Source organism: Dermacentor variabilis, chromosome 5 (genome assembly GCF_050947875.1).
Source record: "Dermacentor variabilis isolate Ectoservices chromosome 5, ASM5094787v1, whole genome shotgun sequence".
Taxonomy (NCBI): domain Eukaryota; kingdom Metazoa; phylum Arthropoda; class Arachnida; order Ixodida; family Ixodidae; genus Dermacentor; species Dermacentor variabilis.
Window position 1 is genome coordinate 53519372 of NC_134572.1, and position 17061 is coordinate 53536432.

The following is a 17061-nucleotide window of genomic DNA, read 5'->3' on the forward strand; positions in this document are numbered from 1 at the left end:
ATACCATGACTGAGGGCTCAGACTCTTATAGCTTTTCAGGTACTCATTGCAAAACATTGAAACATGTGAGAATGGGGAGGAGGGAGTGGGGATGTCCTATACTCCGGTGGCAGCCGCGCGGGCCATATCTTGACAGCAGTCTTCGATGGGCACGGTGTCTAGGCGCGCCGAGGGCTGATGGCTTCGTGTTTGCTGTGTTCTCGCCGCTTACTCCGCATTTAAATGGGAGCCAACACGAAGGGGGATTGGCTTGCTGCTGCCTCCGCTCTTCCTCACACCAGCGCTACGAAAGCGAATGTTCTTGATATCATGTACAGTTATGCGAAGCATGCGTCTTTTGGCTTTGTACAGACATCGGACACGCCTGCATCGTGGTAAGTTACTGGAGGTGTCGCGGCGAATATGCATGGCGTTACTCACGTCTCGGATTCCCTCGCTCGCCATATATAAGCTGGGCTTTGTCGTATTGCTGTCACTCGGAAAATTTTCAACGTAACGTGCTTAAATACTACATTGACTTGAAGCAGATCGTCTCTTCCAGCGTGCAGTTATACATGTTTTCCAGCCTGTTGAACACACAAATCGTAAAAACTAATGTAAAATTGGGTTTTTACATGGCAAAACTACTACATGATTATGAGGCACGCCGTAGTGGGGGCTCCGGATTAATTTTGACCACCTGCAATTCTTTAGCGTGCACCTAAATGTGAGTACATGGGTGTTTTTTCATTTGGCCTCCATCGAAATGCGGCCGCCGTGGCGGGGATTTGATCCCGCGACCTCGCGTTTACCAGCACAACGCTAAAGCGACTAACAGTTGCCAGTCTGCTCCTCGGTTTCCTTTTCCTGTTAATTGTATATATGTGTTCAAAACAAATACAGTGACTAAACTACCACGGCTGGTCACACAAATAGTAAAAGCAGCAGAAAGCACCAGCACTGTTTTTTATAGTTTGTGCAGAAGTTGACCAGGTTAGGGGCTACTGCTTCGGTGTGACCGGAACGTAGGCTTATTCGCATTGCATGGCAGTACCATCCCGAGTCGGTGAACTCAATGGATTCAAAGTGCTGTATTGAAGAAAGGCATTGTTACTGCCTTAATCAGATGTCCTCGAAAGCTGTGAGTGTGCAGCTTTAAAAGAATAAAAATGCAGGTATTTTGTATGATAACTTTCCCGTTGTTTTCGTTGATTTATTAATTATACAGAGTCGTTCAGTGAACACTCAAATTTTTTAAAGGTTGCCTGTGGCTGATAGCTCAATTTTAGTTTATGAGCTGGTCTACTCGAAGTGAGACACTACTTGCACAAAAAATTAAATGCAAAAGTGTCTAATTGACAAGAATTCACAGATTAACGTTTTAGCTAATTAACTTTTGACCCATATTGCAGTTTAGAAATTCTAGCAGAGGAGTTCGCAAGGCGGATCCACTTGGACTGAATTCTCGGGACGACACCAGTTTCGAGATATAAGTTCCCAAACTTTGCGGAGCAATGCATTGGCGTTCCAGTTAATAGTGTGCTTCAGTGTATGAAACGACGTGTACGCCAATGCATTTCTCCGCAAAGTTCGGGAACTTAGATCTCGAAACTGGTGTCATCTTGAAAATTCGTTAGAAGGGTATACGCCTAGCGAGCTCCACGGCTAGAATTTGTAAATTGCAATATGGGCCATAATGTAATTAGTTAAGAACTTAATTAGTGAATTATTATTAATTAACCGATTTTTTATCTCTATTCTTTGTGCAGGTATTGTACGCCGCTTCGAGTAGACCAGCTCATCAACTAGAATTGTGATATCTGCCACAGGCAACTTATAAAGATTTTTGAAAGTGTTCGCTGAAACACCCTGTATTTCAGACACCGTTTCTAACTCTCTGTCGCTAACTTCAAACAGGCGACGAATATAATGCCTACTAGCACCAACACAGCAATTTCCTTAGTGGACATTGTGAGACGGTGGCGTACTTACAAATATGTGGAAAAAATGTATCCTATAGTAGAATTATATCCCTAAACCTTTGTAGTAAAATATTGTATTTCAATGTTAAGAAGGAGTATTATTAAACGTTATGCAGATGTTAAAATAGGCCTCACATTGCCAGATTTGCTTCGAGATATTTATTCCGTTTGATGAGCTTCTATAGTTCGCCAATTTAATTGCAAAAGTAGGCAGGTCTTAGAAATTTTGATCCCACTTTCCTAGCGTAGCAGTTTATTGATCGTACTGCGGTACAACTAAGTACAGCATGCTACTGTATCAGACTGATTGCACACGTGCGTCAACGTCTTGGTAGCCAGTGCCGTTTATTATCAGCGGATATTATTTTATACATTTGCGGCATATGTACATCGCTGCCAGCTTGCAACATGTTGCACTACTAACTGCTGTAATAAATAATCCGAATATCAATAACAAAACTGATATCATGGTACGTCATGGCAGTGCCAAATATTAGCTGTAAGAAATTTTCATAAAGCTCCCAGGTTTGGTTTGGTTTGGTTTGGTGCCTATGGGTATGGCTCAGCCCACTACGGGAGATCGGTCATGGACTAGTGGCAGTAGGTAAAACGGGAAGAAATCCCAAATGGAATTTTGTGAATTAAGAATGAAATGTTCATTCAATACTAATAGTTAGTAACAATTTTAAGGCTGCGATATATAAAATTTGAAGTTAATATTCTTGTCTTTATGGTGAGGGAGCAACAAAAAGTGATAAAATTAACATGGCAGCATCTTTGCGTCACTTACAAAATTAAATGTGGCATCGCATACGTTACTGTTGTAGTATCCTAATGTTGACGCTCCAAGAGATAGTATCACAGGAAGCGTCATGGCCAATAAATTTTTAAAGGAGACTTTCCAGAAGTCATTTTCCTTGCACGTCGAACCTATGGCATTTTATAAACAAATGTTCTATAGTTTTCGGTTCATTGCAATAATAACTTTGAGCGGAAAGAACTGAAATAGACCTGTGGAAATAAAAATTAAGCATTGATATTCGCTAACACATTCTCTTAAATGAAACTCTCTTCTTAATTTTCTTTCTTCGTGTTTGGCATATTCCTCTTGGACATATTTTTTGTAAAATCTCGCAGCAGTGATGTATGCCCAAGGTCGTAGCATCCTCAGTACCGGGCCTTTAAGAGATGCCGCCGCTAATGCGTTTGCAGACTCACTTAAGGTTAGTCCCATGTGCCCTGGTACCCATGCCAAATTGACGAGGCGTAAATTTTGGGGGATAGATAAATAAAATGATCGGAGAATGGTAGATAAATTTGGCACTGTTAGAGCAGAACAGATGGACAAGGGGTCGGTTATGATCGCGGCTGGGGCGATGCATTGCCCCGTTTCAATACTTGTCTTTTGTTTTCCTGTGTGATGTATTGCTGTAAACGATAAGGAGAAGTGTACATTTATTTATTGTTTGTGTGGAAAATTTCATACAATGAAAAAAAAAAAGACATGTTACCTGATAAAAACAATAAAGAATACGATTAAACCACGAATCAGCCATGCGTCACCATAACTGAGCAGTTATTTCTTTCTTTTTATCTACATCTAAAATTTTTTGTACTCTCAACTAGTGGCTCACAACCGCTCTAGGGGACAGGCCAGGAGCGGGATGGATAGAGCTAATGGCTATAGAAATGAGCATTAACTTGAACAATTTCAGAAGTGATTGTATCGCTACAGATAGAGGAAAATGAAGGACGTAGGCTAAATTGAAAACAACTGAAGAAACAAGCACAAGAAAAAGCAGAGTGCAACGACGCGTAATAAACCTTGCCTAAAAATAACATATACTCGTTGTAACGGTGCTCAAGTTTGCTTGTTCTCAATTACTTGTAATGAGGTGTAACGCAATAGTGATAAATGTCTCGTTTTTGGAATTCCAAGTACAGGGACATAGATATTGTTTCAGTGAAGCTATCGACCTGAGAAATTGCAAAAAGAGAGAGAGAGAAAAAGAAAGGAAAGCTAGCAGACAAAACGAAATGTTCTCCATGGTGCAACCCAGTCTGCACACACGACTACCAAGTTCTATTCACATATGTGGCGTAACGCGCGAGCACTGTTTCGGGATCACTGAAAGCTACAATGCCCGGACGTATTCCATTCACGTGGCACTAAAAGAAAAGCACAAAAAGAACAAATACGAATCGCTCCTGCGCACCCTTTGAGCTTTGGGACATGTTTCCTCATACAAAACAACGTGAACGAGAGGAAAGGAAGCGTAATAGACACGGTGCAGGCTACCCGAGTGACTTCTTCCTCGATGCTCCGGATAGAAACGATATTTCTGCTCTGCCACTACATTCCAGACATTGTAAGACATCCGCACAGGGCTCTCGCGCAACTAACAAGGTGCGCTGCTGCGTGTTGTTCTGCCCTCGCTGTGTCTCCTTTCTTCTTCGTCTGTCTTTTTTTTTTGCGATGTTCAATACAACGTTATCTTGCCCCTCAACCCCTATAACTTGCAGTGGACATTACATTTACGGGATGCTATAAATTGCCTTGGCTCTTCGAACGTTCAACGACTCCAGGTGGCGCAAGACGCCTTGCGCAAACGTAGAGACAGGGTGGTTCTCGCAAGACTCGAAGACAGGGTCTCGCGTGGCGTGTCTCTTATCTGGGATTCAGCACCGTTGGGGATGTCATGAGAAATGACGCGAAAACAAATAGAAACATGTTGATTTTGTTAATCAGGATAGAAAAAAAATAAGGAGAGGAATCCGACATATTTGACTGGTAAGATAATGCGCGTGTCTGCAGCTTTTCTTAAACGTGGTATATAGCCGGAACCATTCTTAAGGATGCTGTATACACGGCTCGCAATGTTAATATGTAATGCCAACCTTGAAGAAAATATTGGTACACGACAGACAGATGGGAGAATGTGTGTCCGTGTGTGAACATATGTGTGTAAACAGATGTGAGATGTGAGCTGTGATGGGATACACCTTCTTAATCGACGAGAGTACTTCGCTAGATTGCAGAGCGCTGTAATTAGTTAACATCGGTATTAATATTTCAAATGCTTGTTGTAGACTGCAAATTATATTTAACGCGAAGCGCACATGTCTTTCTGTGGGACATTTATCATCTATGATAGCGCACTGTTGGGGATTTCGTAAACGACAACATCACAACAAGTCGAAACATGCCAATTTTGTAAATAAGGATCTGGAAAAATTAGAAAAGAAAGCCCGTCGATTATCCTGTAAAATAAAATGCGCATTTGCATGGCTTTAAGGAATGTGCTAGAGGCGGAAAAAATGTTTTAAATATACCTTATACGCATTTTATAATGTCACTAGGGTTAACCTCGAAAAAAATATGTTGCTACACATAGGAGATGTAGTGATGATGATGATGATGATGATGATGATGATGATGATGATGATGATGATGATGATGATGATGATGATGATGCGCTTTTGATACATGGAACGTAGCTATGCAATAGTAAATTCGCCAAGAATCGGGTGTCCGTCTGCACCAGTCCGTAACGTTAAAAAAATTAAATTGGAAAGATAAAACTGCAAACGAAAGAGCATGTGCGCTTGAGTAGGGAAATCCCCCTCACCCCTCCCCCGATAAGTGGAAGATACTATTTATAAAAAATAAATAAAGATTCAATGAATAACTTACTATAGAAAAGAATGTACTAATATAATAAATTAGCAAGGAAAGTAAGAATTAGCATGATGTACGCTTTGTTACATTATTGAAGTCACAGACAGCTTCAAACACGACTGTTGATAAAACCCAGTACAAGAACTGCAAAAGATAACTTAAATTTAGGACACGTTCACTGAACAGTGCTTCAATAAATATATTTCTTTGTATTATAAGCCGACGACAGATTAGAAAGTAATTATCGATAGATTCCTTGACAAGCAAACATGAGCAATGCTCTTGCTAATATAAATGTGTGGATGAATTACTACCTTTGATAAAAAATTCCTAACAAGTGCTTGAAAGCGTTATACACAATCCAATATTCAAATGGGTCAGTCATGTACGGGCGACTCCTTGAAGCCTGTGATTTATTTCAGGCAACCCAAATTCTTATTGCAACTGCTCGAAAGAAACAGCTTCCCTGGAAAGTAAGTTGTGATGCGGCAAGGTCGCACAAGTTTGCCATTCTTCCTCGGCCGCTCTCTGATGTGCAGTGTTGTATCGCTCTTCCCTGAGCACGCTGCCTCGCAAGCTTCTTGGATGGGAATATTGAGCACATAATATTCGGTTGCTTACAAAGATATGCGTTCAACAGAACAGCCCTGCGGTAAGCTACAGCGGGCATGCATAACATACGTGCCTGGCACGAATAGCCTCTTCCGATGCCATACTTTCTTTTGTTCTTAGTGAGCTCTGAGATCTTTGTGCGCGTCCCAGTACTCACTAAACAGCACAAAGTTCGCTGTCAGGGCAATAGACTAGCGCCGGGCCTACACGGGAAGTTATGTCAAAAGATCGTGAGCCTAGAACAAGCGCGCTCCTGGATCAACTGCATCGGGGATTAACAATGCTGAAGGAGAATAAAGCGAGAGATAAATATTTAAAGCAACAGCTGCTGGCCGTATTGCCCAGATGCAGGTATGCAGAGCGCTGGTCGATTCCAGAGAGTGAGAAGGCGAGTGCGCTCGTACTCGTGTCCGTATGCCCCACGGTACAGAAGAGCTGGCTTCTTCTCTCTCGGGTCTGCCATTCGGCATACTCGGGAAACCCCGCCGCAGGCTAATGCCTTATTCATAGACGGAGCGCCCTGCCCGTTAAGCAGACTCGGTAATGGGAAGTCCTATTTTCCTCTGCTGCCTCCTTGCGCCTATAGGTTGTCAGGGTCGAGGATTCATCCGGCCTTGCCGTAAGAGTTCTTGCACGTGAGAATTACAGTCGGCGGCCAAGAAAGATAGCCATTGCGGCTTCTACCGGTAGGCGCTGTAGTTATTCTCGTTCTTTCGACAGTGTGGGGAAAGGCTTCCCAGTATTAATGCTTTTTCATTAATGTAACAGACACGCGCAAGTCTAACTAGCACTATGCCTCCGCATAAACCTTGCGATCAGGTCTGTTACGACGACTCGCAGTAACCATAAGCGGCTCTTGGTAAAACTTTACTCCGTTCCCAGAGTGCTGCACATTTGCAATCTGCCTTGGAATCGGGGCTTATGCTGGACTCCCATGTGATTCCCATCATGGCTTCGCGGCGGGATATGCCACCGCGTATTCTGCACTGTTTACTTTCTTTTGAGTCATCTCCACGCTTACTCAGTCTGATTAGTTTCTTGCACCCATTTTCTAATTTTGCATAACACTATCGTTAGGAAGAAGTATTTTGACGCATTCTGCACAATATGCAAATCACGTTTATGTTAGATATAGGCTACGCTTTTACGATCCTACGGAAGAGAGCGATGTCAAAATAATCATGTCCCACATATAGTTGTTTACAAGTCCAAACTTTGGCGGTGCGAGCGCGTATTAAAACAGTAATCGAAGGCTTTACCTAGCCTCTGTAGTATGAGCAATAGCTAAAGTTATATTCAGAAGCTGCGGACATCTTTAGGTCCACCTTCAATATCTTAACATATCTTAAATATACTTCTGGCTTGCTTCACTGACTTCTGTTCATCACAGTATTGTCGATTCTTCGGACGCTTCAATAAAATTGTGCGCTTTTGTCACCAATGTAACCTTCCGAGGTGGTCATAAATGTCCCGCTGGAAAGGAGGGAGGAAGATCACACTGAATGTTTATCACCTTTTTCGTGTGGATCCTAGAATCATCTTCCCTTTTTTGTGCAGCCCATGTAAAAGGGAAAGGTAGTGTTAGCTTTAATTGAAATAGTGCATAATTCCATTATGACGTTGTGCCTTCCATATAGTTGTCCGTTTGAACCAAGTTTGAACAACGTTCAACTGACAAAGAACCGCTGAAGACTGATGCCCCATAGCTCTGACAAACAGCTGACCTAGTAATGAAAGACGCATCGAGCATTCTAAGAGAACAAAGAAAGTCTTCTTTAATTTTAGGTTATTCCACAGCATACTATGCTATAGATATAGTATGTACAAGTCGGAGCCTGTGAGGCTAAGGATACGGACGCATGAGTATGCACGTACCCCGGTTAAATTTCGTGCTTGATGTTCGATCAGCCACACTTGAAATACCGTAAAGAAGCTGCGATTCAAGGGCCTTGAACATAGCCATGCTAAACCGGGCGCGAAGCATCATTTCCGCGCATGAGCCGCCCTACATTCCGTATTCTTGCCAGTTGCATTTCCGTATTTGACTTTCGTTGTCAGTTATCCGAACAAGCAAAACGCATAGACGTGCCGCATCTGATTCTAAGCACCGTGGTTGATGAGGAAAGGCAAACCGTATAACATTTCTTTCGTTTCTCGCATAGCGTTTATTCCAGTAGGACGTGTGCCATCATAAAAGAAAGTCGAAGCTTGCATTGCTTCTTTAATATCCGACAGCCAGGTTCTCAGAAGTTGCAGAAGGATGCCATACATGTGTACCGTGCCATGAATCTACTCGTCATTTCACGCCAAGTTGGCCACCACCGGAAATTGAGAAAGCCGGAACGTTCCGATGCCTCCAGGAAATTAAAGTCATTGCAAGGCAAGGTAGCTTCTAGCATCTGCAGACAGGTAACCTCGGTAAGCACGACAGCTGTGAGCAGGTGGGGAACTCTATGGACGCTTACTTCATGACGATTCTATGTTCTCAGCTGTACTTAGGGGGAAAATTTCGAATTTAAATCTGGAATTTTACGTGCCACAACTAGCATTTGATTATGAAGCACGCGAACAATTTCGAAGCAATGAATCGATGTGAAAGGAAGAACTAAGCAAATAAAACCACAGGACCACTAATACATTTGGTCTTAACATTTGTTGATGGTGAAAACTGTACCTTCATTTCTTTTTTATCAGTGAAGTTTAGCGCATCTCAATCATTATAAATAATAAATATTAATTAATTATTAATGGACACCGATTTTTTCGCCCTATCCACTCCATTAAATGAGCTAAAGGCAATAAAGATTTATTTGCTTATATTGGCTCATTTTAATTGAAATAGTGCAAGAAACGCAGGGAGAATCACTGTATGCTGAATACTATGTGCACACGCCAACCTTCTGTTGCCCTTCTTTGTGGTTGTTGATTTGAAGGTTGTTGATATGTCCAAGCCTAGCGGTCATCTGTGGTTCCCAGCGAATAACTTCATGACAGAGGTATAGGTAATGTCAACGTAACGCTAGTCTTTGTTAATGAAACAATGCCGCCTTGCGCATGACCGCTGCCTTATCTAGGACGTTGCAAGCATGTCCAGCCGTGTATGAGAGATGACTAATGATTAGTAGAGATAGTTCATGATTGGTCAATGATTGGGTTAAGATGGATTAAGGAGAAATAGGGTGGATAATGGTGGATTAACGAGGATTAAGGTGGATTACAGTAGGCGTAACAAGGCTTTCGCCTTCGCGTCTCTTAGGTGATCGCTAAGAAAACCTGGAAATTTTAAGACGAAAGCCATAGATCTCAATGTTTCAATGTCGCGTTGTGAGATGCAGAAAATATCACGTGACCCAATTCAGGTCAGAATCGCGACAAAGTCCAGCCATGTATGAGAGATGACGAATCATCAGCAAAGTTAACTAATGATTGATTAGTGTTTGGATTAAGGTGAATTAGGATGGATTAGGGCGGATTAAGGTATGAGTCGTATGAGCCATTGCATCTTTTGCTTGCTTACGGAAGTATGAGCCATTGGTTTTTTGGAGAAACAGACGCGTACGAAACTTTCAGGCTAGAAAGACAAGCTTCGCTTGTAAAACACGTCAAAAACACTCGGGTTGATGGCAAATTTCTCAAGGAGATTCCTGTAAACTAAAAAAGAAACTAATGCCTTTGAAAATAATATTTGGTAAATTTCGGCGTGGGTCGGAATCAAACCTGTGCCTCCGGCGTGCGAGATGAGCAGGCTACCCCGATGCCACGGTCGCTCCACGGTTGTGATGGACTAAATGCGTGCCTAGTGCGTGCGTCGTTGCGCTAGTGGCGGCGCAGCCAATGCGTATGATGTGGCTACTCGTCATGAGTGCACAAAATGAGTGTATGAAATAAAGAGCATTATTGCCACCACCACCACCACCACCACCACCACCACCACCACCACCACCACCACCCTATAATGTCCAATTGAACATCGCTGAGCGGTCGTTCGAATTACGAACTCCTCGTGGGCAAGCGAGCGCGTTGAGACGCTTGGCGCGTTTTGAGTTGGCGCTACCGCGGCGCAGTTAAAACGCAGGCGCGAGCTTACGCAGACAAAGAACGCGCAGAAAAACAAAATCATTTCACGAAAAGGGCTATAATGCTTTGGCATTCCCACACGTAAGCAGTCTTAAGTGTCTCCGCCAAATTTGTTCCCCTTATTTATTTTCTTTTTCCTTCTTCAGCGAAAGTTGTATACGACCAGCTTTCCGTAGTTTCTTTCGGCGTCCAGAAACAGAAACGAACTTAGCGATTTCTAACAAACTCATACGGGTGCAGTGTGGCGGCGCAGATGTCAAAATGCGGAACAGATTAGAATGCTCACCGATAACAATAGCGCGACGTCAATGTTGTCGTTGTTTATAAGCAGGAGAGGTATCGGCGCTAAAGAAAGCTGCGTTATCGACGGGACGGACACGTACAGTTCATACACCCGAAGAACAACATACGTACGAGGAGCGCCGGAGGGAACAGCAACGAGAGTGTAAACGGCGCTGGCGCGAAGCGACCACCGACGAAGAACGTTCCCGTGATGCTGAATGAAAACGACGATCGCGAGCCCGGACACCTCCGAACGAGCAACAACGCCAGACTAGCAATGCGAAAAATGACAACCATTCCACTCTGTGAAGAGAAATGGCAGCGAAAGCGCTTTGCTTTTCATTTGAGAGCTTTGACTACCGTCAGCTTTCGCTGCCATTTGACAGAGTTAAATGGTTGTCATTTATTATTAATAATCATTTATTATTAATAATATTAAACTATTATCACATGTACCAATCAGTTACAATTTTTATAGTCAGCAGCCCCACAGCAGTCTTTTTTGCACACACGTATGTAATGCGGAAAAGTAAACTTTTGAAGGCCGCCTGAGAAGAACGGTTTTCACTGTGATCGATTTTTCCTTTTCTTTTTGTTTCAGTTGGTTCTTATTTCTTCTAAAGCCATCGATCAACTACATTCACAATATTATAACGATAAAATTTCTTAACTTCACAAGTACTGCATTTCTGTGCAGATACACGGCATCGCAGTTTTCGCGTGACAGACCGATTTTGCTGGCGTAGTCATCAAAGAATGCTTATGCATTAAAAAAGTGGGCAAAAATTTGCCACTCGAGCATTTTAATATAGTCAGAAGCATTCTTTGGAATCCTTACTTATGAAGTTTATAACGTACCCTCGAAGCCAAGACTGTGGTTTTTTAAAGAGATAAGCAAGTGCAAAGTATATCATACACACATTTACTATCTGCCCAGTAAACTCTTTTACTCTACCAACCTTGCGTTTGCTAAACAAAATCAACATTGCTGTAGTTCTTTTTTTCTCGCAGAATTTGCCCGCTGACACGCTCGCCCTCTTTCCAAAGAACGGGTCCCCTTCAGAAGCTTCTTTCTTTTGGTTCCTGAATGGAATTGTTTTTTTATTTTTTAATAAAAGTTTATACTACTACTACTACTTTCTTTTGGTTCAGACGCAATTTTCTGGTTGCGTGCGTTATCCGCTGATTCCCTGTCAGCGCAAGCGCTCGCCTGCGTTCTAACTGCGCCTCGGTCAGGCCAAACCGAAACGCGTCAAGCGTCTCAACGCGCTCGCGTGCCTGCGAGAAAGTCATAACGGTGTTCTATGCCGCTCGTTCATGCATGCGCCCATGGCGTAATGGTCTCAATATCGGCCTTCTGTACTAAACGCTGTGTGTTTGAATCTTGACGTCAGACAATTTTAATGCTGGTAATCGCTTTCAAGGTTAAGCTCGCGCGACCGTGGGCGGCCGAAGTGCAACTCCCCCGTTATATACCCTCCCCCGCTGCCATGGTGCAATGCACGCTTCCACCTCTTGCTCACGTGAGATTGAGCCGCCATCGTCGGCTCACCGTCGCACCCTTTCACTCGCGCACACAGTGTCCGGTGCGTGAGGATGACGTTACCACGAGACGAACCCACTGCGTATGCATCGCTAAGAAAACTAGTAGCAACTGCCGGAAGAAGTCATGCCTGTGCACATCCGCCTGCCTTGCTCCTCCACTTCGCTCAACGTTACCTACACATTCCTCTATAGGTGGCGGGACTTTGCCGCGCGCTGAACGCGCTCCTTCGTACTATCCGCGGCGCGCGATTTTCCTCACCTCCAGGCGCCTTCCTTCTTCGCTTGCTTCGCGACCTCAAACACCACCAATTTGAAGAGGCGGCCAGTTCGCTTGCGCGTAAAACGCTATGCGGACGCCATGTGCTGTGGGAATTGATAAGCGACGGTTTGTGTGCTGTTTGCTTTGATTTGACGATAATTAGCGGGGATATCGGTGGCGAATGTGTAATTTATTCAGCGTTTAGTCAGATACGCAAGTGGTTAGTTGGTTTTAAACGTTACCTTGCATGCACCGTTGCTGTTTGCCTCCGTAGTCCACAAGAATACACAGGGAGACGGGTTTGCTTGATATGTTGTTGTGTGTCATTGTTCGGAATCTCCGAGAGTTGAGCGTTATGATTGATTCACATGGCACACCGCATCGTGGCAGAAGTGTTAAACCTTAACTGAATAATTGGGCTGTACGTAATTCATTTAATTATTATAAAATTGACGCATGCATTGTATGCATTCTGTTATATTGTATGCATTCACGGTCTGCACCACGTTTCACTGCGTAGCGAAGATGATCCTGCTCCGCGCGACGCTTTTTTGGGTGCCTGGATGTCTTCGACGCTGAGTGCACGCTTTGGAGCCATTTTGCTGGCGCCTGTTTACGTGCTTCTTCTGTATACGTGAGCAGGCCGCTGATGAGACGCCAGCGCCAAGCGCTCTCTTCAGGCAATGGAGGATTGTAACGTTTACACTAGCTCTTCACCTGCATTTTTGTCGCATAGGAAAGCAAGCGCATCACTTGCCATAGCACAAACTACGCATCCCGTCCTGCAGCGTCGTCGGCCGGAATGTGCGGACGCGAGCGCCCTCTGGTGGTGTGGCAAAAAACCAAGCGGCACGCGTGGCAGGACCATCGCAGCAGTGCCCGGAAAGTCTAGAGAAGAGCCAAAGAAAGCTAGGCTTTAAAACAGCCCTTTGCTTAAAATGAAGGGTTTGAAAAGTCACAGAATCCGTTTGAAGTCAGAATGACCAACATCAGGCAAATATATGTACTAAGGCCTCCAGCCTCCCCCTGGTCTACGGAGGACAGGAGCCCTCCGTGTCAGGCGTGGTGGTGAAGCATAGGACAAAAGAGCAAGTGTAGCAGATGTCAAACGTCAAAAAAATAACGTAGCAAATTTTTCACAACGAGGTTTGATCCCACGATCCCACAATTACAAGCCCGACGCTTTGCCACGGCAAAATGAAACGAGAAAACTAGACGGTTGAGCTCGCTATTAAAGAGGTTCTGGATCAGCTGCTGTTATGTATCAATGTCTTATCGTTGTAGTGAAAGGCCCCCCTGACAGTTCCTTAAGAATAATTGTTGAAGGCGCCTTCGTCGTTCCTCTTCATGAACGTCGCCGTTAATCTTGTATCTTCATTTAATGGCACGTAACCACAATGATATAAGGCGTCAGTAGGAAAGAACGACGAGAATTGAAGTAATAGTTCACATTTCTGATATTAGTAAGTTTTTCCCTCCAACAAACACTTTTACTTGGCGCGCGCACCATATCCGCCTCCGCACATAAAGCTAAACAGACCCCAAGCTCTCACCCTGAGGCTCTTGCAGACGTGGACCTATCCCAAACCCCTATCAATAATCAAAATATTTCCCGAAGCCTTGGCTTCATACACTTGCCCACGATGCGGTATGCTTAGCAGACTTGGAACATATGCTCTGGCGGTGCTCCGCGTTGCTCAGCGACATGGACAACACTAAAGAGCGTTGGGACGCGGCTCTCCGTAGCCCCTAACTAGAACAACAGACATGGGCCGTCCATCGGGCCCGCAATGCGGATGAGAGACTAAGCCTTTCGGTCCCGACGTGGGAGCGGCCCGCTTTGGGCTAGGAATCTAGCGCGACCTGAAGGACCTGAATAAATTATTTCATACCATACCATACCAACCGCTTCATGGCTCTCACGTCCGCTGTTTATTAGAGTTACCGTATACGACTCCCTACGCGAGCCATACGCAGTAACTCTAGAGTGTATTATTACCTCGTTGTGAGCATGGCGACATTGCTAGAGGAAAGTAGCCAGAAGCTGCTCCATAATGACGTAATTATTTCAGCGTTCTTGTCCTGTTACTATACTCGAGCCTAATATACCGTACGCTTTATAGAGGTTTCATGGGGAAGGCGCAACTAAGAATGTTTCTAAGAGTGGTCGAATGAGTTGAATGTTCTTTTTTTGCGATGTTGAAAGTGTACTAAAGAAAGCAAAGAAACATGCTTGGAGTGCTCGTGCAACAGCGCTTACAATCAGCATCTTTGTTCGCATGTTTTTGTTCTTTATAATATTACCATCTTACTCATGGCCAGTCCTCCGCAGAACGCTTTTACCCCATTGCACAACAAATCGCAATCATCATCATGAACAAACGAGACGCTGTTGCAACGAGTTGTTCTAGAAGGGAGAAAAAGAAAGAAGGACGCCAGCCTGTTTCAGCGGCTTTGCTGAGAACTCCTGTTGCTGGTTTCGCGGTTTTCCCAAGCTACGCTGTTATTGACTAACCATGAAGTGAGTCCCCTTTACAACAGTAGAGGTTAAGTAACATTTAACCTGGGAGGTCTTAACACCTGCCAGTTATGGGTAACTCAACGTATTGCTTACCGCACCACTGTACCTTGCTGCTTGCTGTTCTGCGTTGGTGCAAAGGATATTGAGACCTTACGTTAGGGCTGCCAAAATAATCAGCTCAGTCACGAAAGGCGCGACATATTGTTCGTGTCTTTTTCTTTAATTAAGCTCGCTATCTTAACCAAAGGTTGTCTCACGACCGCACCCTTCTGTGCATGGAATAGGTTTGCACGGATGTGCAGTTATGGTCACCCATGTTTGGTGTCTTGCTTGTGTGGTTATTAACTATGTTTTGCTTGCGCTGAGTTGATATTTACTCATTGTAGGTGTGTTATAACACATATACTCCGTTTCAGGCGTTAGGTGCAATGCCGTGGAAGCTAGAGATCATTTTTTGCGGGGGCTGCGTTCGCACTTAAATATAGTTCGATGTCTTTCTACCGCAATTGTGCGAAACGTTTCTTTATAAGTATAGAATGGAAACAAGCTATATTCCTTAAAAACATGCAAACTGTAGTATATGGCTGATAATGCTTTGTTTTAGATAATGTTGCGTTACGTTGTTCTTTTTTTCGGGTTTACTGCGTAAGCCTAGATGACCCGTCTGTTATGTTTGAAGATGCCAGGGAAGCAAGCACCAGAGGAGGAAAGTGCTTGGAGGTGGAGAAGAGAATCACAGCGTTCGCGTCGTTTCCGTTTGTGCTTCGACGCCGCATGCAGGGCTCGCTGTGGATGTTCATAGCGCTTCCTCCTCTTCACAATCACACAAATTCTCTCTCGCTCTGCATGTTCGCGGCGTTTATTCTTTGCATTTGTAGCACTTGCGCTATCCCTCTGGCATCCCAGGCGTCTCACCGTCGAGATGAATGTAGCGTCCGCGACCGCTTTCGCGCCCCATTCCGTTTGTGGCTCGACGCCGTGGTGGTAGCTGCGCAGGTTCGCAGTGTCCATAGACTTGCGCGTAACCCGCGTTCACGAAGTGAAACGTCACTGTGAAACTTGCTCTGCAGCCTGTTGTGGTGGCCTCACGTGCATGCTCGCGCGAGAAAACGCCATTTGGCCAGCGAACACGCGCGGAGTGACAAATTTTCCTGAGCGAACTTCTTGCGTTGATTCCACAGCGTTGCACCTGGGAGTGGGGAGGTGGTATTCTGTAAGTGTCCACGTAGTAAACAAGTCCATTGAGTCTGCTGCTGAAGTTGTGATTGGCCGGGCTGGGGTATGCGCTAGAAGGAGACAGGCACACCCAGCCAATCAGCACTTCAGTAGCAGAGTAAATGGACGTGTTCACTAGTAGATGCTTACAGAATCCCCCCCCCCCCCCCCCTGATGTCTGAAACAGTGTAAGAAAAGCTTCTGGGCACGCATACAATTGGCGCTGAAGAACTTGTATGCACCTTTAGTGTGTTTTAAAATTGCCTGTTTTCTAAACTTGTTTTTAGGAACCAGAGCACGTCTTGAAATTAGAGATGCTATATACTTTTTTGAATATATATCTCATCTTAACAGGCAAGTTCACGCAGAGAAGGCGATTTTGCTGTGGCCAGGTTTGGCAGAGAGGGTCGTTCTAGAGGGAAGATGTGTGCAGAATTTCGTAGTACGTCCCAGTCTCTCTCATTCAATCGCTACAGGCGCTGGAATTTTTTTATTGTTTATCCTCTAGTTACGGACACTACTTCTAAGTTGCCATAAAAAGGAAAGTGCACAACCTGATTTTTTCATAACTTGTGTGTCCCACCCTGTCCGCGATCACCCTGGCTTGGCGATCTTATACGAAGCCACGTAAACTTGTTACAATGTCGAAGACATTATCTTCTTGCTAGCAACAATTCTGAGTAAGGATTCTTATCCTCACTCATGATTATTAGACCCTCTTAGTAAAGACTTATCATTTAGTGTTTAAGTCTCGGCTTCTTTGTTCATTGCTTTAGTGGGTGCGTGAACAGGCGAGAAAAAGACGAGGACAGGAGTAACGACACACACAAAACATGCATGGGTGCCAGCTGCCATACATTAATTAATATTTTTCCCGTCTTTTCTTTTTTGTATCTGTTGGTCAGCTGTG

The 17061-nt window shown here is 44.2% G+C and overlaps 1 protein-coding gene across 4 annotated transcripts in view; it reads left to right on the forward strand.

The window, feature by feature from the left end:
• The window catches only part of LOC142582611 (acetylgalactosaminyl-O-glycosyl-glycoprotein beta-1,3-N-acetylglucosaminyltransferase-like), a 102938-nt gene that overhangs the window by 80334 nt on the left and 5543 nt on the right, over positions 1-17061 (forward strand). The window contains exon 1 of one of the 4 annotated variants that reach the window (XM_075692499.1): positions 14804-14936. The exons of the other annotated variants lie outside the window; for them this stretch is intronic. Coding sequence (XP_075548614.1) covers positions 14932-14936 — 5 coding nt within the window. The 5' untranslated portion in view covers positions 14804-14931. Of the gene's footprint in view, positions 1-14803; positions 14937-17061 lie in introns of those variants that run through there. 4 annotated transcript variants of the gene reach the window in all.